The sequence below is a fragment of the Pteropus medius genome, unplaced genomic scaffold, assembly GCF_902729225.1.
Source record: "Pteropus medius unplaced genomic scaffold, Ma_sr-lr_union100, whole genome shotgun sequence".
Taxonomy (NCBI): domain Eukaryota; kingdom Metazoa; phylum Chordata; class Mammalia; order Chiroptera; family Pteropodidae; genus Pteropus; species Pteropus medius.
In genome coordinates this window covers 8,779,724-8,807,194 of record NW_024349224.1, presented here as the reverse complement: position 1 = coordinate 8,807,194, position 27,471 = coordinate 8,779,724, and the positions used below count along the sequence as shown (strand labels likewise).

General features: G+C 57.2%; 2 protein-coding genes across 2 annotated transcripts; both read right to left on the bottom strand.

The window, feature by feature from the left end:
* Window positions 1-867: 867 nt before the first annotated feature.
* MMP15 (matrix metallopeptidase 15) lies at window positions 868-19,758 on the bottom strand. The gene is made up of 10 exons (XM_039880990.1): window positions 18,853-19,758; window positions 9,485-9,633; window positions 8,729-8,854; window positions 7,199-7,506; window positions 6,721-6,882; window positions 5,657-5,910; window positions 5,092-5,230; window positions 4,244-4,394; window positions 3,992-4,107; window positions 868-2,875 (listed from the first exon to the last, which is right to left on the bottom strand). Exons 1-10 carry the CDS (start codon window positions 19,012-19,014, stop codon window positions 2,415-2,417), a joined length of 2,028 nt encoding a protein of 675 aa, XP_039736924.1. The 5' UTR covers window positions 19,015-19,758; the 3' UTR covers window positions 868-2,414.
* Window positions 19,759-24,538: 4,780 nt separating this feature from the next.
* On the bottom strand, window positions 24,539-27,437 carry LOC120617342 (uncharacterized). The gene is made up of 3 exons (XM_039881000.1): window positions 26,745-27,437; window positions 24,963-24,996; window positions 24,539-24,662 (listed from the first exon to the last, which is right to left on the bottom strand). The coding sequence occupies exons 1-3, from the start codon at window positions 27,341-27,343 to the stop codon at window positions 24,603-24,605; spliced, it is 693 nt and encodes a 230-aa protein (XP_039736934.1). The 5' UTR covers window positions 27,344-27,437; the 3' UTR covers window positions 24,539-24,602.
* Between the last annotated feature and the right edge of the window lie 34 nt (window positions 27,438-27,471).

Below are 27,471 nucleotides of genomic sequence, written 5' to 3'. Positions count from 1 at the left end.
TAGCTGAGGCTGAGAGGCCTTCGGGGCTTCCCAGGGCCAGCATTTCCTACTCTCCTCAGCCAGTTTTCAAAACAAAGAGAGGAAAGGGTGGGATTGAGGGGCCAGGGAGGGGGTTCTCTGCTGTGGGGGAGGATGGGGCCTAGAACAGGTTGAAGGACCTGCCTGAGGAGCTGTGGAGGCATGGGCTGCTCCATGGTTGGGGTGGGACCCCACTATGGCTGATCACTGCCTTCCTGGGGGGTGCATGCTGGTGCCCAATAGGCTTGGCCCAGAGGACAGACCTGGGGTCCAAAGCTCACCCAGACCCAAGGGGATGGCAGTCCTTGCCTCCTGGGCATCATCTGCACCCTGCCCAGGGTAAGATTTTTCTACTGCTTCAAAGACTAGAGGGCGGGTCTTGGGTGCCCCCTCACCCTTGGAGCAGAGCACGTGGTGAGGGGAACTTCCGGAATCCACAGTGACACCCTTTCCCATCTCCTTCCCGTGCAAGCTGGGCCTTCAGGCCGCCCAGAACCCAGTCTGGATGGGTGAGGGGTCAGGCGGCCTGGCCTGGTTAGACATGAAAGGCACGTGGGAAGCTGGGTTGCCCTTCCTCACCACGAATGGATGATGAGCATCTTCCCTATGCCTTCCCTGCCCCAGCCTGGCGGGGCCACCCCCAGTCCCCTGCCCTGCTCTCCTCAGGTCTGTTGAGGGCGGCTACCTCCCACTCCTACCCCAGCCACTGGGACGGGGCCCCCACAAAACTGGGAATGAGGTTTCTTTGGTGTGGGGGCAAGTCCCCAACCCCAGCCTGGACTCGCTCTGTCACCTGCACTCCTCCAGCTATGAGCTCTGGCCCAAGGCCTCTTACAAAGGAGGTCACACTCGCCGGCCATACAATTTAATCAGTGCTGATTATTTACAGAAAGAAACATAGGGGGTGGACATGGACACCCCTCCGCCCCTTGGCTGACTCTCTGGTTCTGAGGACGGAGGGGGGAGGAAGCTGTTGGATCTGCACACGGGGCCAGCCCACGAGGAGCCCCTCCCTCCGGGGGCCTTGGGTTCTGGGTGGCAGACCCACTTGCTCAGGGCTGTGGGAAGCAGAGGGGACAGAACCGGCTATACAGTACCATTTCCCATAGCAGCCTTGCCTCTGCTCGCTTTGGGAGGGAAAAGAAGGAGGAAGCGTCTCTGCCCTCAGGGCTAAGCCCAGGAGGAGTCTATGGGCCACAGTGCGCTTCTACGGTGGGCTCCTTCGGGGACTACACAGCCCTCTCCCGTAGTCTGTGAGGGAGATAAGCTGCTGCCCTGAGGGACAGGGAGCTGGAGGGGAGGAAGCCCCAAGCCTGGAACGTGGTGGGCTGTGGGTACCTCACAAGTGGGCACACTCTGTGGACGTCCACCACCCCAGCCTGGGCACCTATCAGAACCCTCTCCCCAGGAAAGCCAGGACACTGGCAGCCGGAGCCTCACGCCAGTGAGGCTGAGCCCCCTGAGGACAGTGGTGTGGTTGAGAGAGGGTGGGAGGAGGCTCCGGGAAGGAGCCCAGGTGCATTGCAGCTCAGAGACGAGAAAGTGAACAGGGGGCTGGAGGCCCAGCCTGGGGGGCGGGGCTCCGGGGGTGGAGAGGCCTTGGAAGACCCCCTTTGGTCCTTGGTAAAACAGGTCCAGAACCCCTTCTCCAGAGAGAAAAAGAGGTATGGGCTCAAGGGGTACGTGGGAGTGGGGGGCTGCTGGCCCCTTGGCTGGCCATGGGCGGGTGGGGTTTTTAGGCACAAGGAACCCGCCTGCTGGGGTTGTCAGAGGTGGGTTGGGAAGGAACCAAAACTCAACACAGACTCACAGCCAGTGGTGACCTTGCCCTCTGTCCCCTCCGGCCTGGAGCTGGCCCTGGGTGAAAGCTCTTCCTAAGGCAGAGAGAGACTCAGGCGGGTGGAGACCATTTAGGCCCCACTAGTCTCCAAAGCCAACAGAGCTCGAGGTTCTGGCAGGGCTCAGGCCGTGGAGGGCCCGGGGTGGGAAGAACCCAGACAGCTGCTCAGCCACATTCCCATCTGGGCCCTCGGACCCTCCACTCGGCTGGCTATGGCCCCGCCAGAGGTGGGTGGGGGCCTAATTCCCTGTCCAGAGCAAAACTCCATTTAGAAAGCTCTAACCCGCTGCCCCGAGGGGCTGCCCCTGGTCAGGAAAGTCAAAACAAATGCTCAGTTAGTGTGCAAAAAAAAAAAAAAAAGATACCTGGGCATAAATAAACAATGGGGGGGAAGGGCTGGCAGGGATGTTAGAGGACCTGGGGGGATCACCCCCACCCAGGGGCGGAGGGAGCCAACCGAAGGCTCTTGCTCGGTGCCCCAGGAACCACCTCAGAACCACAGGCACGGCCAGCCTGGCCCCTTAGCACCGTGAGGAGCAGGAGGGGCCTGCGCGGGTCAGACCCACTCCTGCAGAGAGCGCTTGCAGTACAGGAGCATGCGCGGTGCGCCCTTGCGCTGCATCTGCACCAGGGCATAGGTGAGGCCCAGGATGAACAGCAGCAGCAGCAGCGGAGGCACCAGCACCATCACCATATTCACTGTCCGTGTCACCTCCTCCATCTGCACCACCACGCGGCTGCCCCCGTCCTTGCCGGCCCCAGAGTCCCCCTCCCCGGTACCCGGGCCAGCCTCGTGGCCCTCATCGCCCTCCTGGCTGTCACCGCCTGCCCCAGGCTCTGCACCCCCATCGGGGTTGAAGGGCGGACGGGCCACATCGGGCCATCGGGGTCCCGGCTCCACGTACTCTTGGCAGCCCATGAAGTCCCGCAGGATGGACTTGGGGTAGCCGGGCTCCATGCGCATGCGCTCGTTGTCGAACTTCCAGTATTTGGTGCCCTTGTAGAAGTAGGTGTAGGCTGCAGGGGGCAAGCAGGCCAGAGTGGTGTCAGGCCCCACCCACTCGCCGGCCAGAGATCCTCGCAGGAGACCAGGATGTGCTGAAGGGTCCCTGGCTTTAAAACACCCTTCTTCTCACTTGCTTCCCTTAGCATTTTCAAATCTGCCCCTTCCCAACTTATAGGAGCCACATCAGGCTCAGAGAGGGGCTGGGCTTGGGTCAAGTGCACCACTAGAATGCTTCCTAGCTAGGCTGACATTGACTAGGGCAGAGCATGGGAAGAGGGTCCTACAGCCTGCTGGATTGGGGGCTGCAGTCAGGGGACCTTGCTGTCCCATCCCAGGACTGGTTTCACCCCACAAGATACAGTGTGCAGTAGGCCTTGGCGCGGAGCCCAACCTTGCCTTGGCCCAGCTCTCCAGCCTTGGGAACTGTGCCACATCCCATCGGCCCCAGGAAGGGCCAGGTTTGAATCATGGGACGAGTCTATGCTCTGCTGAGCACAGTGACATCAGAGAGGCTGCAGAGTGATGCCTTCACACACAGAAGCCGTGTGACCCGCCGAGCACCTGGCGAAGCCTGCAGGGTCTCCCCTGAGTCTGAGAACCTGGAATCTGAGAGCCAGGGCCATGGTTTTTCTTAAACTCACCAGAGACCCTGCTGGAGAAGTAAAAGCCACAGCTCCCTGTCGCTGGGTTATAATGACAGAGATCAGGCTTCCCTTCCAGGCGGGTAAGTGGGGCACCCTGGAAGGACTCTCGCTCCATCTCTCTGAGCCAAGCTCAGGCTCCAGGCTCCCTGTGGGCTGCCCAAGGCAGCTGGACTCTGCGGGGAGCAGGGTGGTTCCGAGTGCCAGCTCTGGACACAGGCAGGCCTGGGTGGGACTCCTGACTCTATAACTTCCTTGTGGGATTTGGGGCCCTTTACTCAAACTCCGTGGTTTGGCTGTCTGTAAAAAGGGGATGGTGATGAAGCGGGGGGAACCAGGGCAGTCATGCTCCAGAAACTCCCAGGGCCTGACACAGCTGTGTCCCCCTCTGCATGCCGTCACAATGTCTGCGGACCTCGGGCAAGCCCTGTCCCATGTGTGGAGGAGGGGGATGCTGCGTGCTGGGAAGAGTGCTGGCCTTGGTACCTGCATCATTGCTCAGGAAGGCCCCCTTAGGGGAGACGGGGATCCCCTGCCAGACGCTGATGGGCTTGGGGTATCCTGGATCTCCACGTTGTGTCTCCTCATTGAAGCGCCAGTACCTGTGACCAAAAGCACCGAACTATGGGCCTGCTAGGGCCCGGAGTGCATTCCCCACGGGCACTGAGCTCTCTCCGGGTAGGTCGGGGGTATGTGGCCCATTTGGAGTCTTTTCCCTTCAGGGGAGAGGGCGCTCACCTGTCCTCTTGGAAGAAGAAGGTGTGGCCTGTGGGCTCCCACCAGATGGCCGTGTCGATGCGGTCATAGGGGATGCCCAGGCCATAGCTGGCCAGCGGCTGTGGGTAGCCAGGCTCTAGGTTCGCTTCCCGGAAGAGCCAGTAGCGGTCACCTGTGGGAGGAGAGGGAGGTGAGTGAGGACAGGTCTGGGGCTGAGGGGACTGGGCAGGAAGGGGGCAAGGGGGATGCTATTCTGGGCTCACAAATCCATTCACTTTCACCGCCACACTGACCACAGACACACACACACACACACACACACACACACACACACACACACACAATTATACACAACCACACTTCCACCCCACACACACACACACACACACAATTATACACAACCACACTTCCACCCCACACACCACAATATACAATGCACTCACCCTTGCATCACGTGCCTCTGCACCCATGGACACCTGTGACTGCTCGTCTACCCGCATGTGAGGCTCTCACGGCGGCACACACACCGCTCACACTGTACATGGCCCTGCATCCCCATGTGAATACCCCCACACAGTTCTTGTAGAGACAGAAAAGACGGGGAGCCCTGCCCGTCCTCTCGGTCTGGAGGCTGTACCGCTGGGGCACCCCAGCGCACAGCCCAGGGCTCCCCACTTTTAGTTGGGCCCAGCCCTGTCTTTGGGGAGCTCCTGCCTTGTTGAGGCTCAGGCCAGCAGGGCTGGGGATCCCTCAGGGTTACTGCCTTGGTCCATGTAACACAGCCCTTTGCTCTCTGTCACCTCAGGCCCAGCTGGGTCAGAGGATGGGGCAGGAAGGCTGCCCAGCCGCTCCCACCAACGCCCGCTCACCTTTGAAAAAGACAAAACGCCCATCCTGGCGCTCGTAGGCAGCACTGATGTCACCTGGCAGACCACGCCAGAAGTGCCCGATGGGCATGGGGTAGTTGTCCAGGACGCGGTTGTGCCGTACCCGCCAGAACCAGCGGCCCTGGGGAGGGTGTGTGCGTGAGGGGACAGAGCGTGCACGCTGCTTTGGCCTGGGAGAGGCCCCTCCTGAAGCCGCCCCTCCTGAAGCCACCCCTCCCTGGGTCAGGGGGTGTCCAGGGGAGGCCACTGAGATCCTAAGGGCAGCACCAGAGGCAGAGAGCCCTGGGTGGAGTGGGCGGGCGGATGAGTGTGGCAGACCCCTGGGCTTGCTGTGTGACCCCCGCAAATCCCTTGTCCTTCATCCCTCAAGCTGGTTTCTTCCCAGTCTAGGGAAGATGGCTCCCCAGGGGCTGCTCAGTGAGGGGTGGGGGTGCCAAGCAGCGAGGTGCGCAGGGCTCTGGGGGTGGGGTGGGGGGAGCTCTCCTGCTCTGAGCCTGGGCCAAGGGGCTGAGGGAGGCATGGGCAAGGGCAAGGGCAAGGGCCAGACCTTGAACACGAACATCTCCCCACGCAGCATGGCCACTGTGTCGAAGTCCCCGTCGCAGATGTTGGGGCCATACTGGTCAGGCCGCTCCGTGGGTCGGGGCTGCACTGGGGGTCCTGCCTTTGGGGGCCACTCTGGCTTCCCACCTGGGGGTGGGGGCTGGGGGGGCCTGGGGGGCCGATGGTCTGGCCGGCCTGGCCGCCGGGCTGTCACAGTGGGGAGAGGCCGGGTAGGCTGTGGCTGACCGTCTGGGGTGCCTATAGAGCCAGAAGGGAACAGGAAGTGAGGGGGCAGCCCCAGAACCCAGCCAGGACTCCAGGTTCTCCTACTCAGAACCCTGAGATTCGGGGGCCTCCACCCTGGAAAGACATGTACCCCAAATGAAATGCCCTGTCTGTCTGCAGCAGACCCCTCCCCCATCACCCTCAGGAAGACCTCCATCCTTTTACATACAGCCCCCTCCTTGACCGCCCCACACTGGGCGTGGGTCACTGTGCCTCTGAGGCTGCCCTTGTCTCCACTTCCCCTCAGGGACCCAAACTAGCCCTTGGGAGACTTCACTACTAGAGGCTTTCTTGGGTGAGCCCTGGTGTGTGGGCGTTGGTGTCACCCGCCTCAAGGCCACTAGGAAGTGGTAAACCAACACTCACTAGAGAGCCCGGGACAGGCTCGGGCCAGAAGTGACACTAGAAGGAATAGGGTCCTGGAAACCCAGAGGCACCCTTGGTCTGATAAGAATATCACTGGGGCTGAGGAGAAAAGGGATGTCTGTGAGGGGCCCTGGGGCCACCTGTGTCCTCTGAAAGCCCAAGCCTGGAGCCACTGCGAGAGCTCTGGGTGTGAGCCCAGGGTGAGGGCCAGGCCCTGGAGTCAGCTGGCCAGCCCTGAGTTTGATTTCTGGCACCATCATTTACTCACTGAGTGATGTGGACAAGTCACTAATCCTCTCTGGGCCTCAGATTCCTCATCTGCAAAATGGGGACAGCAGTGGTACCTACACCTCGTAGGGCTGGCAGTCGAGAGCAGGCATGCAGAGTCCCTTGGCCGCGCCTGTGCCACCCACTCACCATACAGCTGCTGGATGCCCCGGAGGTCATCCTCGGGCAGCTGGAAATTGTCGGTGTCCATCCACTGGTAGAATGGTGCCATGATGGCGCTGGGGTTGTTCGAGTGCTCTAGCCCCAGAGCGTGGCCCAGCTCGTGCACTGCTACCAGGAAGAGGTTATTTCCTGCAGCGGGGACAAGCACCACGGTCGGCTCAGGCCTGGCCCAGGACCTGGCCACCCCAGACTGTGAGCCGAGGCTGCCAGAGAACCTGCCTTTGCCTCACTCTTAGAGGAGGCTGAGCTGCTCTGACTTCTGGGCCTCCAACCTCCCCACCTGAGAATGATCCCTTCCCCTCCCTGCCACCCCTTGGAGACGGTGGGACAATGGCCCGAGACCAAGTGTCAGTGCTCTGGAGAACAGCACAGGGGAAGTGCCCCCTCCCAGCCCTGCAGCGTCTGCTCTGCCTCCCGTGCCCTCGCACTGGCCAGCTGATCTCACCATCTAGGTCAGTGCTGGAGAAGGTCCAGGGCTCATCTGCGTCGAAATGGGTGTCCCCGCCCAGACCAGGGCCAGGGAAATAGGCGTGGGCCAGAAAGCCGCCCGTGCCATCAAAGGGTGAGCTGTCGCCATGGAAGCCAGAGGCAAAGAGTACCATGATGTCAGCCTCCTTCTGCCGCCGCAGCCGGATGTCCTCGTAGGGTACCTCCTGGAAGACCAGGGGTGTGGCCTGCTCCCACACTCGGAAGGCCCTGCGAACCGCCTCCAGCGAGTGGTACCAGCCCAGCTTCTCTGTGTAGTTCTGGATGCTGCAGGTGAGTGGGGAGACATGGGAGTGAACCCAGGGCCTGGGGCTAGTGTCCACTGCTGGCACCCAATGGTTTGGAGACCGGGACTCGTGGTCCCACGGAACACACATAAGATCTGAACTGGTAGCAATGCCCGACAGCTATCATTAGTTCACTCGGAGGTGAATTTGAAAAAGGGAACAAACACGTCAAAGCCAGGAGTTCATTAAGATATCCCCAGATAAGGTTTCATTGTGCCAAATAAGCTTATTTTAAGTAAGAAAACATAAGTAAATAAACGTACAGGTGATACGTAGTAGAAAGACAGACCTAGAAAGACGGATGCACATGGCTGAGGTTTGGGGAACACAGGCCTAGTGGTTCTGAATGTTGGGCTCCAGGGTCAGGCTGACCTAAGTTCAAGGCCACGTTCTAACACTATCTGTGTGACCTTGGGAAAGTGAGTTAGTCTCTCTGAATTTGAGTTTCTTCATTTGTAAACTGGGAACAGGAAGGGACTGGTTTCGTCAGAGTCCCTGTGAGGATTAAATGAATGAACTCATTAGAACATGTGCCACTGGGTCTGCACATGGTGAAGCGTGAGGAGCCCTGTTAGGGGCCATGTAAACCAGATTAAGTGTCTGTGTGCTGGACAGACCTCCGATAAAGCCGGATGGACCATGAATTCACTCTGGGGGCCTGGGGTCTAAGAGGCTACTCCTCGAGAGATGGAGCTCCGGTGGGGCCATGGCTAGACTGGAACAGGAGGAGAAGCCCTTGGGGACCACTGCATGCTAGAGGCTCAGAGGGGTGTGATTTGCTGCCTGCCCACCTGACAGATGCTGGAATTCCGGACCCCTGCTCTCCCACACCCCACAGGGGCCTGAAGCCCCATGCCCTGCACCATGGAGGCCATGTTTGTATCGGGGCAGGAGCCCATCTGGGCCTGTGAGGCCAGTGCGGGCTGCTGGTGGGTGAGAGGAGGGAGGGAATGAGGAGAAAGTGGAAGCAGCTGCAAGGGGCCTGACCTTCTCCAGAGGGAGACTAGGGTGTGCCTAGGGTGTGCGGCCCTTGTCAGCCTGGGTGTGGGAGCAGAGTGGAGACAGACCGCCTTTGCGAGGCACTCTGGTGGGTGCTGCTGGGAAAGGAAACCTTCCAGACAAGCCTGCTGGGAAGCCCGAGGCCTCAGCCCAGGCGAGATGTCCTGGGAGGGATGCCACCCTGGACAGCGGGGTGTCCCTACCTGAAGGTCAGGTGAGGGTTGTTCCACTTCCTGCCAGTGAGGGCATAGCGCTTCCGCCGCCGCAGATTGGCTTTCACACGTACCCCGAACTGGTCTGGCACCCCACAGCGGGGCCGCTTCATCCACCTGGGTCACAGGCGTGGAGGAGTGAACACAGAGCCTCCTCCAGGCAGTCCACCTTCTTCACCCTCCTGCCTGCGACCTTCAGCTGCCTCTTATATCAGTGTGGTAGGGAAGGTGAGTAAGATTAGCTGAGCTTCACTCTCCTCATCAAGAAAATGGGTATAATGATCTTGTACCGGAAGACTGGGTGCCAGTCTTCCACAAACGTGAGCCCCTTCTCGCCAGCGTCATGCAGGAATGGGACAGTTATTCCTGAGGTCTCTTTTCCTTGCTCATCGAGGGTGTGGCTTTGGGTCACATTCCCTCTGTCAGATCCAGAGCAAGGCCTAGCTAGGCTGTCCCGTCCAGGGCATGTGTGCTGCATCTTCCAATTCCCATGCCTGTGGCAGACATCACTAATCAATCCTATGCTCCCTGCAGCCACGCCCGCGTTTGGCCTCGGCTGCTTTCTCAACACAAGGCTTTAGACGGCCACTCCCAACCAGTCTGAGCTGGGATGGAGGACCAAAGTGTTTGCCATCTCTTATCTAGGTCATTTTTTCTAGAAACCCCGCATGCCAAGGCCTCATGAGAGCAGGCCACAAGGAGGGCAGGGGCCGGTGGGGTCTGGGAAGGGCCCACAGAGGGACTCACGCCTTGGTCTCCTCGTCGAGCACGCCGGTGACAGGGATCCCGTAGAAGCGCTGCATCTCGGCGAGGGCCGAGGCCAGGATCTGGGCGGAGCGCATGGTGGACATGTAGCGGCTGGGCTGGGGCAGGTAGCCATAGAGCCGCAGCCAGTTCTACAAAGGACAGAGACCACGACCTGGTCAGCAGGTCCCTGCACGGCTGACTCCCCACGCATACGCCTGCATCCGACCACTGCTGACCACCGCCACCGCCATCACACCAGAGCCACGCCCACCTCCCTGCTTCCTCCTCCTGCGGTCTGTTGTCACACAAGAGCCAGAGCAAACAGCCTTTGTAAGTCAGGTCTGGTCTCCACACTTCTCATCTCAGAGGGAAAGCCAATTTTCACAGGAGCGCCCAGGCCCTCACTACTTGATCCCACCTGAGTGCTCACCCACCCAGCCAGGCACTCTCCTGCCTCAGGCCCTTTGCACTTGCTGTTCCTGCTGCCCGAGTACTCTCCCGGACAGCTGCATGGCTCACACCTCCATTTTTTTCCAGGTCTCTGCCTTACCAGAGAAGTGCTCCCTGACAACGCTATGTAAAAAAGACCCCCACTTGCTGTACCTGCCCTCCTCCTCCTTCCCTGTACTTGTCACTAACCGACACACCATACATTTACTTAGCTGTTTATTGTTTGTCTCCCCCACTAGGACAGGAGGGACTCTCAATGAGCCACGCTGAGCTGTGGTAAGAAAGGGGACTCTGCCCTGCCCGCCTCATCTCCCGAAGGCCACAAGAGCATGATGACCAGTGTGGGAGGCTGGTGGCACAGAGGTCAGGGGCTGCTGTGGGCCTTGGCCACATGAAAGTGTGTTTTCTGTATCTTTCACGGCCCACCGTGGGTCTTCAAAGGTCCTCAGACTAAGGGAATCTGCTGGCCTGTTCTCTGAGAGGCCCTGGAAGGTGAGAGCTGCACACCAAGGGCCCACAAGCAGGATGGTGGCCGGACATGGTGGCTATTCCGGGCTGACAGCCATGTGTCAGCTGGCCAGAGTCACGCTCACATCTGTCTGCCACCAGTGTCACCTGTCAGCCCAGTGCTGGCACCTGGCCAGGCCCCTGGTGCTCAATAAATGTACCAGTAATGACAGGCTGGGGGACTATCTGGCTGTCCTTGGAGTGGCAGCTGTTTGCCTCTACCAACAGGGTTGAAAGTTCCAGGCTCCAACAGGGCCTGAGTGCCACGCAGCCTCGGGTGAGGGGCAGGGCAGCTAGGGGGGCTGGGAGAGCCATGCCTCCCTTGCCAGCTCCCCTCACCCCTCTGGCCCAGGCCACCTTCCCCGAGTTCCATCAGACATTGGCAGTGTCATGGGCACTCTCCCTGTTCTTCCCAAGCACAGGAGCCCATTCCTGAAGCTCCTGTGTGCAATGCATATAAGGGGGGATAGCCCACCACCCTTAATGGACATGATTTTCCTGAAGAAGCTTGGAGAGATCTAGAAGGCCAGGCCATGATGCTCAGCCAGCTCCAGCAGTGAAAGTGATTCATCCAGAGGTAGGGGGAGAGATGGGGCTGCCCGCTGACAGATGAGGGCACCTCTACATCACCTATTTGCATAAGGTAAAAATATCTCAGGGAACGCAATCACAGGCCACCAAGGGGCTGATTAGCGGTGTCTGCAGAGTGACAGGAGGAGGGCAGGGATGGGGGAGGCTCAGGCTGGGGCCCTGGGGAGGGTAAGGGAGGGGGTTGGGCCTGTCTGCAAGGTAGAGCTCCAGAGCTCAGCAGAGGGGTGGCGGGGGTGGGGGGGCAGGGATTTAACTCTGAGGGCAGGTCAGGGGCTGATGGGAAGGTCCCAGGGGTGCCTGTGCACCCTCCTGCACACGGATGAGCACCTTGGAGTCTCAGGGATTCCATCTCAGTATCAGCCAAGCCCTGAACCCTCAGCCTCCTGGTGACAAACGCCCTGTGGCCACGGACACAGAGAGAAGCCAAAGCTGAGAACCGGTGGCAGGCGTAGGGTAAGCAGCAGCACAATCTTGGCCCAGAGCAGCCAAACCCCTGGATGACAAGGCAAAGCAGCTGACGGAGCCGGCCTGCCAACAGAGCCTTACTGCTGTGCTAAGTGTGACAAGCCCAGGAGGTTAGGATGGTGAGGGCGTGGAGGGAAAAGACAGAATGGGACAGGGGTACACAGGTGCACGGCAGGGGCTGTGAGGAGGGGCTACTTGTACCCTAAGCCCCAGCTTCCTGAGGTGCCCTGCTGCCATTGGAAAAAAAAGTAGGGAGTGATTTCCAAGGTCATGACTGACCTCTTGGTCTCAAAGTGGGGGAGGGGCTCTGCTCCAGCCCTTGCTGCTCCTACTGGTGAAGGCTGTAACTGTGGTCTCTTACACAAGGTGTCTCCTTCCCTCCCGTTACCTAGTCTCGTAGGTAGAGTGAGCCAAGCAGGTGCAGCTTTGTCTTTCAGGTGGGGAAACTGAGGCTGGGAGAGGTCAGTAAGTGGCAGAATAGGGAGAACCTCCTCCACGCGGGTCACTGTCCAGTGGGAAGCAGGGAAGGTTCTGAAGAGGGCCCACGAGGGCCCCCTCCTACCTGCAGCACACCCTGCAGCAGCCAAGGGCTAAGAATCTGCCATGGGCCAGGCCAGCCACTCCACCCAATCATCCCTTTCAGTGCTAACCAGTACCCCATTCCCACTACACTGACAGTGAGGCTCAGAGGGGCGAGTAGCCCACCCAGGGTCGCACAGCTGAGCTGGCTAAAGCTAGAGCTCATAAGCAGCGCTACTGGACCAGGCTGCTTGTGAAGCAGCACCAGCTCCTCTTGGCCTGAGGCTGGGGACACTGGGCCCTGGCCTTTCTCAGGCACAGTGCCCAGCATAGCACTGGGGGAGGGCGTCTAATCTTCCCCACCTCCACATCCCTGGCTGGGCCTGGGCGCTGGGCCACATCAGCAGGGCTGCCCCCCAGGGTGCTGAGACAATGCCAAGGCAGGCCTGCAGGGAGGGTGTGTCTGAGAAGGAGCCTCCAGATCAATACGGAGCATTAAGCAGCCGTGGGGGCAGGGGGCAAGTGCTGCTGCAGTCACCACAGCCAGCTCCTCCAGCCGGCTCCTCCCACCCGGGGCCTTATCAGACCTTGTGCGATAAGGACAATCTGCTGGGCTCTGCTTTCCTTCTGTCACCCATGGCTCTCCGTGCAGCCCGAGAGGACTTGGGCAGGGTCGCCCAGGCAGGCACAAAGGGCACCTTGGGGGCCCACCGGTGATGGGCCTTTCAGAGCACTATGAGGGCCTCGCTGTGCCCATCTCCCCGCCAAGTATCGCCATCTAGGGCTGTTGGGAGCAGGCCAAGGCCATGCCAGCACAGAGCTGGTGCCAGACGGGATGATGAGCCTGGGAGCGTCATAAACCTTGCAGAGGCAGAACATGCACCCCAGGCCCATCCAGCCCACCCCTGTCCAAGGCATCTAAACCAGGAGCCCAACCACCAGCTAGGTGACCCCAAGTAGGCCTAGACTCCTCCATCCAGTCTCAGGCCAGAAGGGACCACGAGGCCATCAAATCCAGCTACCTCACTGCCATGGAGCACAGCTGGGCTAGGGACCCAAGCAGTCTGTACCCCTGCAGGGATGGGGTGCTGACTGCCACCAAGGTAGCCCACTCTATCTTTGGGCAGCTAGGACTGTCAGCTCCTCTTCAGGCTGAGCAGAAATCTGCCTCTTGGTCCTGACCGTTTGTCTGCAGAACAGGCCTCCGAGGAATGGAAGGGGACCAAGACGTCTCCGACCCCCCGTCCCTCCTCTGCAGAATAGGGTCAAAATTTTCCTTCCCCAATGGCTGTACAGGGGTGGGAACACAGAGACACGATGACCAGTCCCAAGGCCAGTGAAGTAAGGAGCACCAAGCCAGGCCACCCGTCCTTGGTGGGTCATTTACCACCTCTAGAGACAACGTGGTCCACATTGAAGCAGCTCTAGAAGAACCACCCTTCACCATGGGAAAGATGCAGGTGCATTCAGGGGCTCTGGTGGCAGGGACAGTGGGCAGGGTGGGGGATGTGTGGCCAGGGACGCAGGAAAGACAATCCAAGTCTCTGTCACTTCTTTACTCCCGGCCTGCCCCGCACTCTTTAATCTGGAGGAAGTCACAGAAACGGGTCCTCTGCCAGTGGGCAGGTGTGAAAAGAGCCCTGTTTGCTAGTGGTTTCAGGTTGGCCGGGGGCCAGGTCAGGGGCCGCACCTGGAAACCCCCTTAGGTGTTGTCTCCCGGAAAGGACTGTCCATAGGACAGAGCCCGGGTGGCTGGGCAGGTCGGGGGAGAGCTCCAGGCTCACTCAGCTCTACCTCCGCCACCTCCTTCCTACCTGGCTCGGGCCCAGCAGGCTCCTGCTTGGTGGCACTTCTGCCCTGCAGCCTTTAATCCAGCATGGAGGCAGGGAGCTCAGGCTCCAAGCTAGACTGACTGGGTTCAAATCCCAGCTCCGCTACTCCCTGGCTGGGGAATTTGGTGCAATTTCTCACCTCACAGTCTCAGTTTCCTCTTCTGTACAATGGGGTAATGACAGCACCTGCACTTAGAGTCAATTCCAGGATTAAATGTGAAAATGCTTACAAAACAACTCTAGACCACGCTCAGGACAGAACCAAATATTTTGACGGTGCTCAAAAATAGCACCTGATTCTACTGGGCCCATGTGAGGGCCACGTTTTTACACGTAAACACACCGAATCTTCCCAATAACTCCATTCAGTAGACGCCATTACTATTCTCATTTCATAGACTGGGAAACCGAGGCTCAGATGAGTTTGATGACTTGCCCAACAGCAAATGCCATTTGTTCCTGTCACTGTTTTGTCACCATTTTGCAAGTGCTTCTTATGCGCCAGGTGCCATGCTCACAAGTGCTGGCCATGCAGCTGGCTCTCACCTCTCCGGGGTGGCAATAACTCCTGAGAGGATAGCCTGGCGCCCAGGGCTAAGGGCCAGCCTGGAGAGCTGATCCAGACCCTGGCCTCCAGGCGCCCCGGCTGCGGCAGCTCAGCCATCAGATGCAGTGGGATGTGGGGCACATCCAAGGGCCGGTTAATTGCTGAGACCCAGGGAGGCATCGCCTTGTCTCTCTGATCCAGGCCCGGCTTGCACAGTTCTGATGTTCTTGCCCGAGGCTGCAAACTCTGGGCTCCCTCCCTCAAAGGGCCCAGGCATCCCTGGAACCAGTGTCTTTCTAGGGAGTGGCCTCGCATGAGCCCTAACTCAGGGTGGCTTGTCTGACCAGAAGGCGCCTGTTGTATGCTGCAGGCCTGGAGTGTTTGGCCTCCTTCTGGGCCCCAGATCCTTACATTCATCTGTAGAGTCCCCCCAAGGCCCTCTGCGGTAGAGAAGGGTACAAGCAGAGAGCCTCTGATCCCTCTCCGCTTCTGCTGACTCAGAGAACACATCTCCTGGCTTAAGGCAGAGAGAGCTTGGCCCCTGCCTGAGTAGCTGGCTGCGTAAGCCACGTAAATCTTGGGACGGTATTGAAGATGTCAACTATCTTTGTCCATTTGGGCTGCTATAACAAAAACCTCATAAGCTGGGTCGCTTATAGCAACACACATTGCTTTCTCATGGTTCTGGAGGCTGAAAGTCCAGGATCGGGGTGCCAGCACGGTCAGATTCTGGTGAAGGCCCGCTTCCTGGTTGCCAACTGCCACCTTCTCACTGCATCCTTGCATGGTGGAAGGGGCAAGGGAGCCTTCTCAGGCAGCTTTTATAAGAGCACCAATCTCATTCACGATGGCTCTGTACTCAACAACTAATCACCTTCCGAAGGCTCCGCCTCCTAAAATCACCACCCTCGGAACTAGGTTTCAGCATATGAATGCTGGGGGAACATGAATATCCAATCTAGGGCACCAACTCCAATCTGCGCCCCATACGGACCACCATGGCTGGCCTCAGGCAGAAGCCAAACTCCAGCTGGGCACAGGTGACGATGGCGGGGAACATCTGGATCAGCAACAAAAGGGACATGATGGGGGTGGCCAGAGCCAGGCACCTGGCAGCTTTGCCCTACCGAGCTGGCATCAGAGAACCTGCGGAGTGGGTGCTGGGGTTCATAGGAAGGCTTCTTTGTGGGGCCTGGGTGTGCTTCTGTGCTCTTTCCTCTTCACTCTCCTTGGGGTGGGGCAGAGGAAGGTGTTTATGTCCAAAGGTCAGAATGGGTAGGTGGGACTCATTCGCTGTTCAGACAAGGAGCACATGCTGACTGCGCTGTTCTTTGCAAGGAGGCAGCTGATTGACGGGACCTCAGCCAGTCCGAACACAGGGACCTGGCAAAGGGCTGGGCATGAGGGGCCATGGATCCTGGGTCCTTGGTTGTGTCAACCAGCCCAGCTCTCTGAGTGTTTTGAAATAGATTATGGAGGGGTGGTTTGTTAGGAATAAGAGGAGAACAGGCTGAAAAACAGGGATGGGTAGGAGGAGAGAAGATGCAGCTTCTGTAGGATTCCAAGGACAAGGCTCTCACGTTTTCCTCAAGGGTGGGCACGGGGCCTCTGTAGTTTCTACTTCACTTTAAGAAAGGGTATTATGAAGAGCACAAGTGTGGATCCCCCAGGGGCCAGCAGGGAAGTGCCAGCGGAGACTGGAGCACAAGAGGCCTGGGGCTATGGCTCACCCCGTCATATCGAAAGGTCGGAATCAGAATTCAAGCTGATCCCCACCCAGGTAGGGGCAAGGAAGGTATGCGGGAGTCTGTTCAGGGAAGGTGAGTGTGTCCATGTTTTAGTGGCAATTGCGCCACACCTATGAACTCTATAAGCCAAGTCACCTTGGGGCAGGCTGAGGGCCCGAGGTTATGCCTGGAGAGGAGGAGGTGAGTGGGAAGAGACCATAGCTTCTCTGGTGAAAACCAAAGGCACTTAAGCAGGCTTGGTGCTGTAGCCGGCCAGAGCAGGACAGAGATCTGAAGGGGTACTGGACCCTCAGGCTGGAGAGGCCAGGCGCTACTGCTGGCACCTCAGTCAGCTGAGGCCTTCATCCATGTGGGGAAATGGGGCTCTGGCTCAGAACGGCTGGAGACTAGGACCTGACATTCAAAGGAAGGAGTGAGACAGGGCAGAGTAGCTCAGTGGTGGCTTTCCCCAGGAAGACAGCCTTGTTTAGGCTGTGGGGTTTTAGGTATCTGCGGCTCCCAGCACGGGCCGGACTCCCTCATTCCTTAAGTCTAGTGAAACTCCTGTGGTTTCTGCCCTGGGAGGGAGAGGGGCTGGCCTTGGCTCAGTTACCAGGATGCTCTGAGAAGGACCCAGCCATGACCTGCCCTGAAGCCTGGAGCCGTGGGGATTGTGGGGTGAGGACCAGGGCCCATCCCCAAGGGAGAGAAGCTCTGGACACAGAGTAAAGGCCAGGCCCAGGAGTCCTAGGACTGGCCCATAAAGAGTGTGGACGGACGTAGGGACAGCTGTCCCACAGCCTCCTGGCAAATGTGCTGGCTGCTGAAGCCATTCAACTCTTTGGGCCCAGACCTGATAGGACTCCAAGGAATAGCCTGTACCCCAAAGCCTATTCTAGGAGCTGGGACAACCCTGTCTCTAGCCCTAAATTACCTTGGCTTCCAAAATCCAAGGGTCCCCATAACCTTCTAGAGTCTCTTCCAGTAACAGCCCAACCCAAATTTTCCCTAGGAGAGAGGTTGTAGGTCACTCACAGACTCTAACCATGCCACCAAAGTAGGGCCATGGTTCATGGCCCCAGTGCAGGCCCTGGGCTATGGGTACTCCCTAGGAGCAGAGGCAAAGGAAAGAGAAAATGAAGCCCCTCATACCACAGGTCCCAGTGCCCCGGCTTCTGGCCATTTAGGATGCCAATTCAGAATGTATGGCAACCAAATTCCAGCTTGTTCCATAACTGCTTTCTGTGCAGAGATGCCATTCCTAAGATTTGGAAACTGCTTAAGCGTGGGTCTGTGACTGGCAATTCTTTGGTTCTCCACTCTGGAGAGTAGCAGGTGGGCCCAAACACTCTTCACCTACTAGTACCTGGGTCACAGGCTGAGGGAATCCCCAACAGCAGGAGGTCCCTGTCTGCATGAATGAGGGGGTGCAGCTGGACTGGGCGTGGGCTGGGCAACTACTCCACCTCAGGCGGTGACCTGGCTCCTTGCATCTCTCCCCGGCCTGGCCAGGGAGGGAGGGCAGAGCAGGTGGGGAGCTGGCCGAGAGGTGTAACTTGAGCCGGGAGGAATTCCCTGCCCTTCCTCCAAGCTTTTATTAAAGTAGGGCGGGGAGGGGCAGGCTACCATTGGAAAAATCTCCCAGGCAGCGAGGGGAGGTGGGGAAGCCGCGTGGGGCTGGGAGGGAGCACCGGCCCGCTGCAAATAGAAACCGCACTCAGGCCGCGGCGGGCAGCGGGAGGCTCCAGGCCGGCGCAAGGGCACGGAGGCGGGTCTCCACGCCCCCGCCCCGACTCCTCTCCTAGTCTGAGGCAGGGAGTGGGGTTTTAGAAGTGGGTTAAGAGTGAACCCCTCTTTTGCTCTGGGGCAACGGAGCTGGTGTTCTCACTATCCCTGCTCGGAAAGACGGTGCTGGGCCACCCCATGGGGCCGGGGTGCTGGCTGGACCCAGCCCTGCGTCAAGAGGCCGCACCTGATAACCCACAGGACTGATCCAGAGAGGGGGCCCCGTAGGGACGTAAGGCGGGCTCCCGGTGAAAAGATGTGCAGAGTCCGCCTTCTGCGCACCGGGTCTCGGCGCAGGGGCTCTGGTGGGAGGAAGCGCCGGGGAGGCTGGGTCTCTGTCTCGGACTCCAGCTGGCCGTGCCTGGCGCGGCTTCCGTGCACGAGCCCAGGAAAGTCGGCAAAGTGCCCCTGCGACCCGAGTCTGTTGCCTCGGAGGTTCGCACCTCTTCCCCTCATCCCCGCCCGCTGCGCGCGGCTCCGAGTCCCCCAGAACCGGGGCTCACCTAGGCGGGAGCGCTTCCTGCTCCACCCGCGGTTCTCCCAGGGCAGCCCTCTCCCCATCCACAAAGAGCGTCACCGCGCCCGCAGGGCTCTCGAGGAACTGGGCTCCGGGGAAGGAGGGAAGGAGGGAAGCAAGGGCTTGGGGAGGCAGGAGCGGCTCCCGGACGCGGGCTGGGGCGCGTCAGTGCCCAGGGCAGGGCTGGAGGGGTGGAGAGTGGGCGCAAGTCCTACACCCGCCAGGGTTTGGAAGGAGGTGCGCCTCTGCAGAAAGCGAGCTGGGGAGGGGCAGCGTGCCTGGCCCCTTTCCTTCACCCCCCTCCCCTGGGGACTGGGGGCTAGTCTCCGCACCCTCTACCTCCTAGCCTAAGGCTGCGGGCGTGGCTCCCTCCCCCCCTTCTGAAGTCCCCCCAAGCCACGGCAAAGAGACAGAACTGGGGTCCTCACCTCGGCTTTGACTTCTGCGTCCTCCGCCGCTGCGCTGTGGCCCAGGAAGCCCAGAAGCACCAGTAGCAGCGGCAGCAGCCGCGGTCGCACCGCCGCCTCCCGGCCACCGAGGAGGCTGCTTGCCCAGGCCGGCGGTCCGGGCGCGCTCCGGTCGCTGCCCATGCTCTCGGCGCCCAGCCCGGCCCGGAGTGCTGCACGCGGGGCTCGCCCCTCGCCGGCACCGGGTCCCCGCACGCGTCTCGGAAACTTGCGACGCTCCCTGGCTCCTCGCCCGGCGGGCGCACGGCAGACCTCCCGGTTCTGGTGCCGGCCAGAGCCGCTTAGGTACCCTCGGCAAATTCCCACGCTCGAGGAGAAGCGGGCGAGGCAGATCCCGGCCCGCGGAGCCGGCCCGCGGGGGAGAGGGCCGCCGCCGGGTCCCGCAGCCTGGGCGCCCGGGGCCCGGCTCCCGAGAGCAAGCGCAACTCCTGAGCCTTTGTCTGGCTCAGCGCTCCGGCCGCCCGGTTCCGCGGCGCCCCCTGCGCGCCCAGCTCCCTCTGTCCATGCCCGGGGCCGGGCGCTGCCCAGCGCGCGCGCCTCCCGCCCGGGGACTCTGCTCGCCCAGCGCCCGACCGGGCCCGGGCCCCCGCGCAGTCCCGGGCGGAGGCGCAGGGAGCTGGTCGGAGCGAGCGAGCGAGCCAGGGAACCGGCGCCCGACGTCCCCGGCGAGTTCGGCGCAGCTCGCGGCGCTCCCAGCCCTCCTCCCCGCGCCGCGGCCGCCGCCGCTCTTAAAGGGCCAGTGCTCTCTCGGCGCGCGGCCGGGAGCGGGGCCCGGGGGCGGTACCATAGCCGGAGGCTTTTGGGTAGCAGGTGCCGACAGGCGGCTTTTTCACTCCTTCCAGAAGACAGGAATCCCCTCTAGCCCGCCTCCGTCACTCCAATCCTTGCTTTTGGGGAGCGAAGTTGATCCTCACAGCGACCCCCAATAGAGAGAGTTAGGAGGAACGAAGACTCTTCCACCTGGTCGGCGGATAGGGATACTGAGGCGGGGGTGGGCTGGGAAGAGGGCTGGGGGAGGAAGGACCCGAGTGTCTTGATGTAGGCTTAACAAGAAAAAGATAAAAATCTAGAGATTTGTTTTCTTAAAAGCCTCAGGGTGTCTTTGGCCCTTCAGTGACTCTTCAGGCGCGTTCCTACCTTGGGCGTCCCTTGGGGTATGACAGAGCACAGGTGGGCAAGTTAGTCAGCTTTCCGGAACCTCCATGTCCTTATCGGGAACGTGGAGCAACCTTAAGGTGTGGGTTAGATATGCTTTCCGTTGCTGACTTAGCACACATTAGGTGTCCAAGTAGAGGACACTATTTTGTGCAAGTGAAATGTGACGGTGGGGCCCGACAAGGCTCTGTCTGGGCAGATAGGTGAAACTTCCCACTGAGTGGAGCTTAAAGTACTAGATTTAATTCTTTTCCGGGTCAGCTTGAGTTCTGGTGGGTGTGGATGCAGACCACTTGAGGTGGGGGGTGGGGGCTAGGTCTAAGGTCTGCAGAGGCTGTGTCCAGACCAAGGGTAGTCCTGGCCTAACGCACTGGTGTCAGGGGCACGAGGTGAAGGCGCCCCAGAAGGACAGGGGGCTGGAGACCGTCCATCTCTTCTGCCACCTCCCAGCCCCAGAAATGAGAGCTTTCTTTATCTGAGCGCAGGTTTCTCTAGAAACTTCCCCAGCTGCCTCACCTCCCCCAAAAGGGCAGAGATCTGGCAGAGCTTTAGAAATTGACCTGTTCACTGATCTAGCAGGTAAAAAAACAAACAAACAAACAAAAACCCAAAACACCGTTAAAGAGAACAGACAGAAGTTAAGTGAAGGTAAATTTTATTCAAAAAACTCTTTCTCAATAGGAGAAGAGAGACTCAGTATAGAAAAAGGCCCAATACATCCAGTAACAAGTGGAATTTATTGCCAAGGCTCAAGTATGTGTGTGTTGGGGAGGGGGCTGGGGCAGAGAGGGGGGTGGGGTGGGGGGTGGTGGATGGAAATGACTAGAGGAGACATCAAGTCTGGGCAGATGCTGGCTGAAGGCAGGCCAGGTTGATCAGATATCACCTGGGGGGTTTGGAGTTTGCTCAGATATCAAGGGTGGGAAATTATCACTGGCTTGATTTAACAGAATTCTCGATAAAACTGGATTCTAGAAGGAAGTATATGGATGGGCCTCGTTGGGGAGAGGGTTCAGGGGAGCCTGACGAAAAGTTTGGTCAAGAATCTTTGTTCCCACTCTCGTTCAAGGGAAAAGAGGCATTCTTTGCTGTGAACAATATAAGTCCATTTCTCATTTGATCGCCTTTGTTCATTTATACCCAGCCGAACCATCTGTTAAGACTTGATGACAATTGATAATTGCTGTACTATAAGACACACAAGACGTTTAATGAGAGGGATACTTTGAAGATAAATGGAGAGACAAAGATTAGCAGCTGAATCGATCTGCGTGCCCACCTTCATAGACCTTCAGGGATCTACCAAGAAGAAATCCAGGGCCTGTTGTCCTCCTTGGTAGGGTGAGCGTGATGGTGGTGATGCACACATTTCTCTGTTCACCTCTTGAACCTTCCCGGTTACGGCAGAGACGTCAGGTAGATTGCGGGGAACCAAAGTCCAGCAGTTGCTTCCGACCGCTGCGCAAGTGTCCCCTTCTGCAGCCAGGCTGGCCTGGAGGGCGTTGGCGGCTATGGAGAAGAGCACACTGGATTTCTCACAGCGGGCAAGTCACCAATTTGAGGCCAGTGGTGATGTCATCCAGGCACGACGTAAATTGTTTCAGCGGTGAGTACAGGAGTTCTCGCTATCTGTGATTTTGCTTTCTGTGGTTTTAGTTACCTGCGTGGTCAATCGTGGACTGAATGGAAATGAAACAGAAAATTCCAGAAATAAGCAATTTATAAGTTTTGAATTGCCGTCGTTCTGAGTAGCCTCATGAAATCTCGCGCAGTCTGGCTCCGTCTTGCCCGGGACATGAATCATCACCTTGTGCAGTGTATTCATGATGTACGCGCTACCCGGTCATTAGTCGCTTAGTAGAATCTTCCACTAGACAAGATGAAGAAGGCATCCTCATGGGCCTTCCCGTGATCATTTCAGAAGCTAACATGGAAAGAGGGGTGAACACCTGAGAGTCATAAAAGCAATGGGCTGTCATGATGAGTCCAGTTCTTCTGGCAGTTTAGCCGGTTCGGTCTTGAGGATGCTGTTGGGTCTTTCTGTGACGCTTGATGACTGAGGATGGTAAGAGCAGCGGAGACTTTGACGAATGTGCTGCCTTTTCGATGTCCCATGTAATTTTCTTAACGAAACGTGATCCTCTGTTCCCGGAGACGGTAGTGGAGATACCCTAAGTGAGGAAGATTTGTTCCGGGGACACTTTGGTGACTGGTGTTCTCGTTTGCCAGGGGACAGCCTCTGGCCATTTAGAAAATTCGTGGATGAGAGTGGGTATGTACTGGTAGCCTTGTGCTTTTGGTAATTGGCAAAAATCCCCTTGCCGGTGAAGGGAGGGTCTGAGGGGGAGCCGCTCCCCTTCCTTGGCCACTTTTACAGTTTTACCAGGGTCGTGTTTATGGCAGTTGAGTCGAGTGGCAACTTGCTTGGTCCAGATAAAAGCCAAAGGGCTCAAATTACTGTTTGTCTAATGTATCCCGCATTTCGTCCTTTCCGTGTGTTGTGTAAACTGTACACAATGACGAGAGAGAGATAAGGAAGCCACTGAGCAGCCATCTCGGTGTTTCCGAAGTCCGTCTGATGGCTTGATGGTCTCTAGCTCTTTCCCACCCAGTCCTTTCAGAGTCTGAAACTGTTATTTGGGCCGTGTGGATGGATTTCTCTTATGATTTCCCTAGGAGTCATCCCAAATCAGTGCTCTTCCCTCAAGGGAAGGTTCATTGGTCTGTTGAGGTCTAGGGCTTCGAAGCAGGATGCAGGGGGCATAGTCCCAAGGCTTGGGAAACACTTGGATTTCTGGGGTGACTGGGGAAGAGGCCGCTAATTTAGCATATTTATTAGCCCATCTATTTCCTTGGGCTTCTTCTAATTTTTTTGTACGATGTTCCTCAGTTTTAACTTTAGTGATCTGCTGGGGTAATAACAGTACCTCTAGAAGTTCTGCTATTTGGGGTCCATTTCTGACTGGGGTACCAGCTTCTGTCATGAATCCTCTGTGTTTCTATCACATACCCAAATCATGTACCACCCCAATGGTAAAGCGGCCATCAGCATAAATGTTAACCATCATCCCCTATGCTTTTTACGCAAGCCTGAGTAAGAGCAATTAACTAGGTTACGTGGGCTGGTTTGACATTTGGCAGGGCTCGTATTCTGGAAGTTTATGTGGATCCGTAACAACATATCCAGCCTGGAGGGCCTCATCCTCCTTTCAGAGGTAGAAGCCATGATGTGAAGAGCAAGGACAACTTGGGGGAGGAGGTTTTCTGATAGAGCTTGCTTAGGACAGGATAATGACCTAGTGTTAACGACACAGCCCTGGCACGTCCTATCAGAGGGTGAAGTAAGGCAGGGTTCGGATTTTGACAGTGATGTATGGAGACGTGAAAGGGAAAGAGGAGTAGGATTTCACAGGAGGCGAGTCGAGATGCTGACAAGTGCTGGGCTTTCATTAAGCGATGGGGTCTGCACAGCCCGAGGAATGTGTTTGTCGAGCGGATGGCCTAATACTAAAACAGAGGTAGCATGGTCAAGCTTAGCGGTTGTAGCCATGGCTCACAGGGGAATATGCCTTGGCTACTGGGTCCAAGGCCAGACTATAATATCCCAGAGGTCTTCGGTGTCCATTATGCTTCCGGGATAACATTCTGAGGGCATCGCCCTCTCGTTCATGCACAAACAAGGAAAAAAGGTGAGGAGTAATTGGCAAGTCTGGTGAAAGTAGAGGGCCTTTAACGTTGTTGAAAGCATTGCTGGATGGGGGAGCCCATACTTCTGGGTCTGGGGATGCTTTCCCAGTCATGGCCTAGGAGAGTGAGGCAAACACAGAGAAATTAGGTACCTACGTTCTACCCAACGAGACCCCAAAAATGTGTCAGTTGTCATTTTCTGTCGGGAAGAGAAAAATGTTGAATAGTAGAGGCTCTGTCTGTGGAGATAGTTCTACCTGCAACTGAAATCTCGTGACCTAAATATCAGACACATAGAGAAAACAGTTGAATTTTGTCTCTAGCCACTTTATGGCCCTTTCTTGCTAATGTCTTAAAGTATTCAGTGACCAAAGGAGTTGTCCTAACTGTCAGACCATAGAAGGAGGTCCTCTACATATTGGGATCTCCTGGAATTTGAAACCCTCCAGTTGGCATTTAGGGTGTGCAAGAGGTAAGTAGGAGCCTCAGTAAATCTTTGAGGCATAACAGTCTAGTATCTTGTTGGTTATCCCAGGTGAAGGCAAACAAGTATTGGGATTCCTTATGAAGGGGAATCCTAAACCAGGTAGAACATAAATTAAAGACTGTGAAATATTGAGTGTTGGAAAGATTAGCAGACAGGATAGTGTAAGGATCAGGCAACAACACAGATCTGGGTTTGACAATTTTATTGCTGGCTCTCAGGTCTTAGACTAACCCATATCCTTGCCTATTTGTTTTTTGATGGCCCAAATGGGAGTCTTGCATGGAGCAGAAGTGTTTTTGTCTAATAGACTTTGGATTATTGGGCAGAGTCTCTCAATTCCTTCTGGCTTTAAGTGACATTAGGTAATCATGGGTTCAAAAGATCACACTTGTCGCATCTGAGGGTCCCGATGTTGGTTCTGATCCACATCTGAGTAATGGCACTAAAAATGGTTAAAGAGAACCAGAGTTAGACTGAAGTTAAAGTGGTCATGATAGATTTTAGTAACAAAAAAAAAATATTGCAATGGAGAGAGATTCAACTCTAGTATACAATGGGGCTCAATTTTGAACACAAGCAGAACAAGTAGGGATTTATAACTGAGGAGCAAATTGTACAGGTGAGGCATTCGTGAAGTCTGGGGGGATTATAGCTGAAGACAGACCAGGAAGATCAGATATCACGTGAGGGGTCGTGGGATGGGGAGTTTGATCGATATCAAGAGTGGGAAATTCTAACTAACCTGATTTAGCAGGATTCTGGATAAAATTGGATATCTAGAAGGAAATACATAGATGGGCCTTGTTGGGGAGACAGTTCAGAGGAGCCTGACAAGTTTTATCAAGCAAAGAACCTTTGTTGGCACCAATGGTGGGTGGACGTTACCTCAGGGAAAGGAAGTTGGGGTTTGGGGAAAGGTCAGAGCAATTTCATCCATTTCTCCTAACTTCTCTGTGGGGTCCCTCCTTTGGGAAATGGATTTCTAAATTTTTTGCTTTGAAATTTCCTTTTGGGAAATGTACAGTAGACAGCAGAAATGGACAACAGGGTCATCTCGGTTTAACTGAACACATCACGATCTTTCACAGTAGTATTCCCAATCAGCGAATTTAAAATGTTTGAATTTAGGGGGCTACCTAGTAAAGAGAGGAGCCCAGGAAATGTGAGCAATGCCCTTAGAGGCCTGAGGTCAGACCAGTTTGGTCATTGTTTTCTCCCAGTTGGAGCTTCTTCCCTTGGGGTGAATCCTAACTTCAGGAGATGGCATCCCTGTGACCAGACCTTGACATTCCCAGTGAGGGGATCTAGCTCCTACAGGTAGCTCGGGGCCCAAGGTGGGTTTCTACATCCATCCATCCATCCGGCCAGCACTCCAGGTCTGAGGGAACCGGAGCGGCTGAGACGTGTGAACTCCAGCGCTTCAGTCAGCCAGGTTTAAACATTATCCACATTTTGCCTATGTCATTTCATCTAGTCCCTTTTTTTTCTTGGAGCCTTTTGAATTAAAGCCCAGACACGTCATTTCACAACAATTTCCTTCTGAGACCCCGATGTGGTGTGAGGGGTTGTACAAACAGCTCTGGGTTAGAAGCCGGGCCATGGGGTTCCTGCCTCAGCATGCGTTTATAGGGCAATATTGATCAAGTTATTTCCCCCCTTTGGGGTTGTCTCCTCATTTGTAAAAGGTTGGTTCTGGCTCGAGTTAGTGGCGAGGTCCCTTGTTTCGTAAAGGAAAGGCACTGTGGATTGGGACCAGGCCCAGGGCCCCCCCACAACCCAACCCCTGGCCACTCCCTGAGGGCCCCTCAGGCTCCTGGTACCAAGACAAGGAATAAACAAACAAGTAGAGGTAATTTCCCTCTTCCTTGGAAACAAAGCTGGGGTGGTCTGGAGAGGCGTGTGGAGAGCCAGGAGTGCCAGATGGAAATGGGCCAAACAGGCCGAGGGATGATCACTTCCCTGCCCTGCAGGGAACATCTGAGGACACCGAGGCCAGATGTGTTGGTCCCGCACTCTCCCTGTTGTGATAAAATCCCCATCAAGATCATGGTCTCTGCTCCGTGCCAGCCTGCCTGGGCTGGACTGGCCGCTCTGGTGGTGCTGCTGTCTCCGGAGCTCATCTCCTCTTATGGAAGAGCCCCAGCTGCTTCTGCGCTGTCAGCCGAGCGTGTCTTCCAGCACATGCTCGCTGTCTGGGTGCCTGCCAAGGCCCTGCCGCCTGGCCTGGCCTCCCCGGGCCCAGCCTGCCGCCCGCTTCCCGTGAGTGAATCTCCTACTTCCTTCCTCTGTCGCCACCTTCCATCCTTCATGGAGGAGACGGTTATCGATCTTGGCCCATTTCTCAAAGCTGCTGTACTCTAATTCCATCTGAACCACATCCTCCCCCAGGGGACTGGCAGGTCAGTCCTCCAGGGTTTGTTGATGGTGGTGCTATATCACACCCAGCCCGCTCCCAGGAAGAGCCAGCACAGAGATGGATGTCCCTGATGAGGAGAGTCAGGTGGTCTGTACCCACAGGACTTACCTTGTTGGAGGCTGGCTTCCATCCTGAAATTGGAACCTGCAGGAAATTGGGTGGCTGGCAAGTGTGAAGTTGAAGATGGGGCTTCTCCTGTGTGCACCCTGCCTGTCCCCACCACGGTGGGCATCCAGGGGGCCAGGCGAGTCTGATTCACCCACTGCCCGGTTCAGGGCCTGGCACAGAGCAGGTGTTATTAAGTGCTGGCTGCACGGCCAGTTAGCCATGTCCCTTGCATGCCGGGAAGGATGCCTGGCTTCTTCCTCTCCAACGTGACCTCGAAAGCCAGAACCGACTGACCAGTTGAAGAGCTGAATCAGCAGATCAATGTGGCAGGGTTGGGGAACAAGGCACAGAATGTGACTTCCTGGGTCCCTCAGCGCAGTGATTGAGACTTGCCTCGGGAAGCACAGAGGTGCAGGAGGCAGAATGGGAGCCAGGGTGACAGGCACCCATTCCCCAACCCTTTCCCTCAGGCCTGGGTGGAGAAGGCGAGGGCAGGGCTGACCAGGAGCCCGTGGGCAGGGGTGTGGCAGGGCGGGATTGAGGTTAGGGTGGAGGTGGGACCTTACTTCTGGTTTCTCACGTGACCTCAGACAAGTCATTTAACCTGTCCTTCTGTACAAGCAGAATAATCATTCCTACCCAACTTACTTTTCAGGGGGGTCCCTGGGAGGAACAGATGAGAAGGTCTTAGAAAAGACTTTGAAAAAGTGTTAAAGTCTTATCAGGC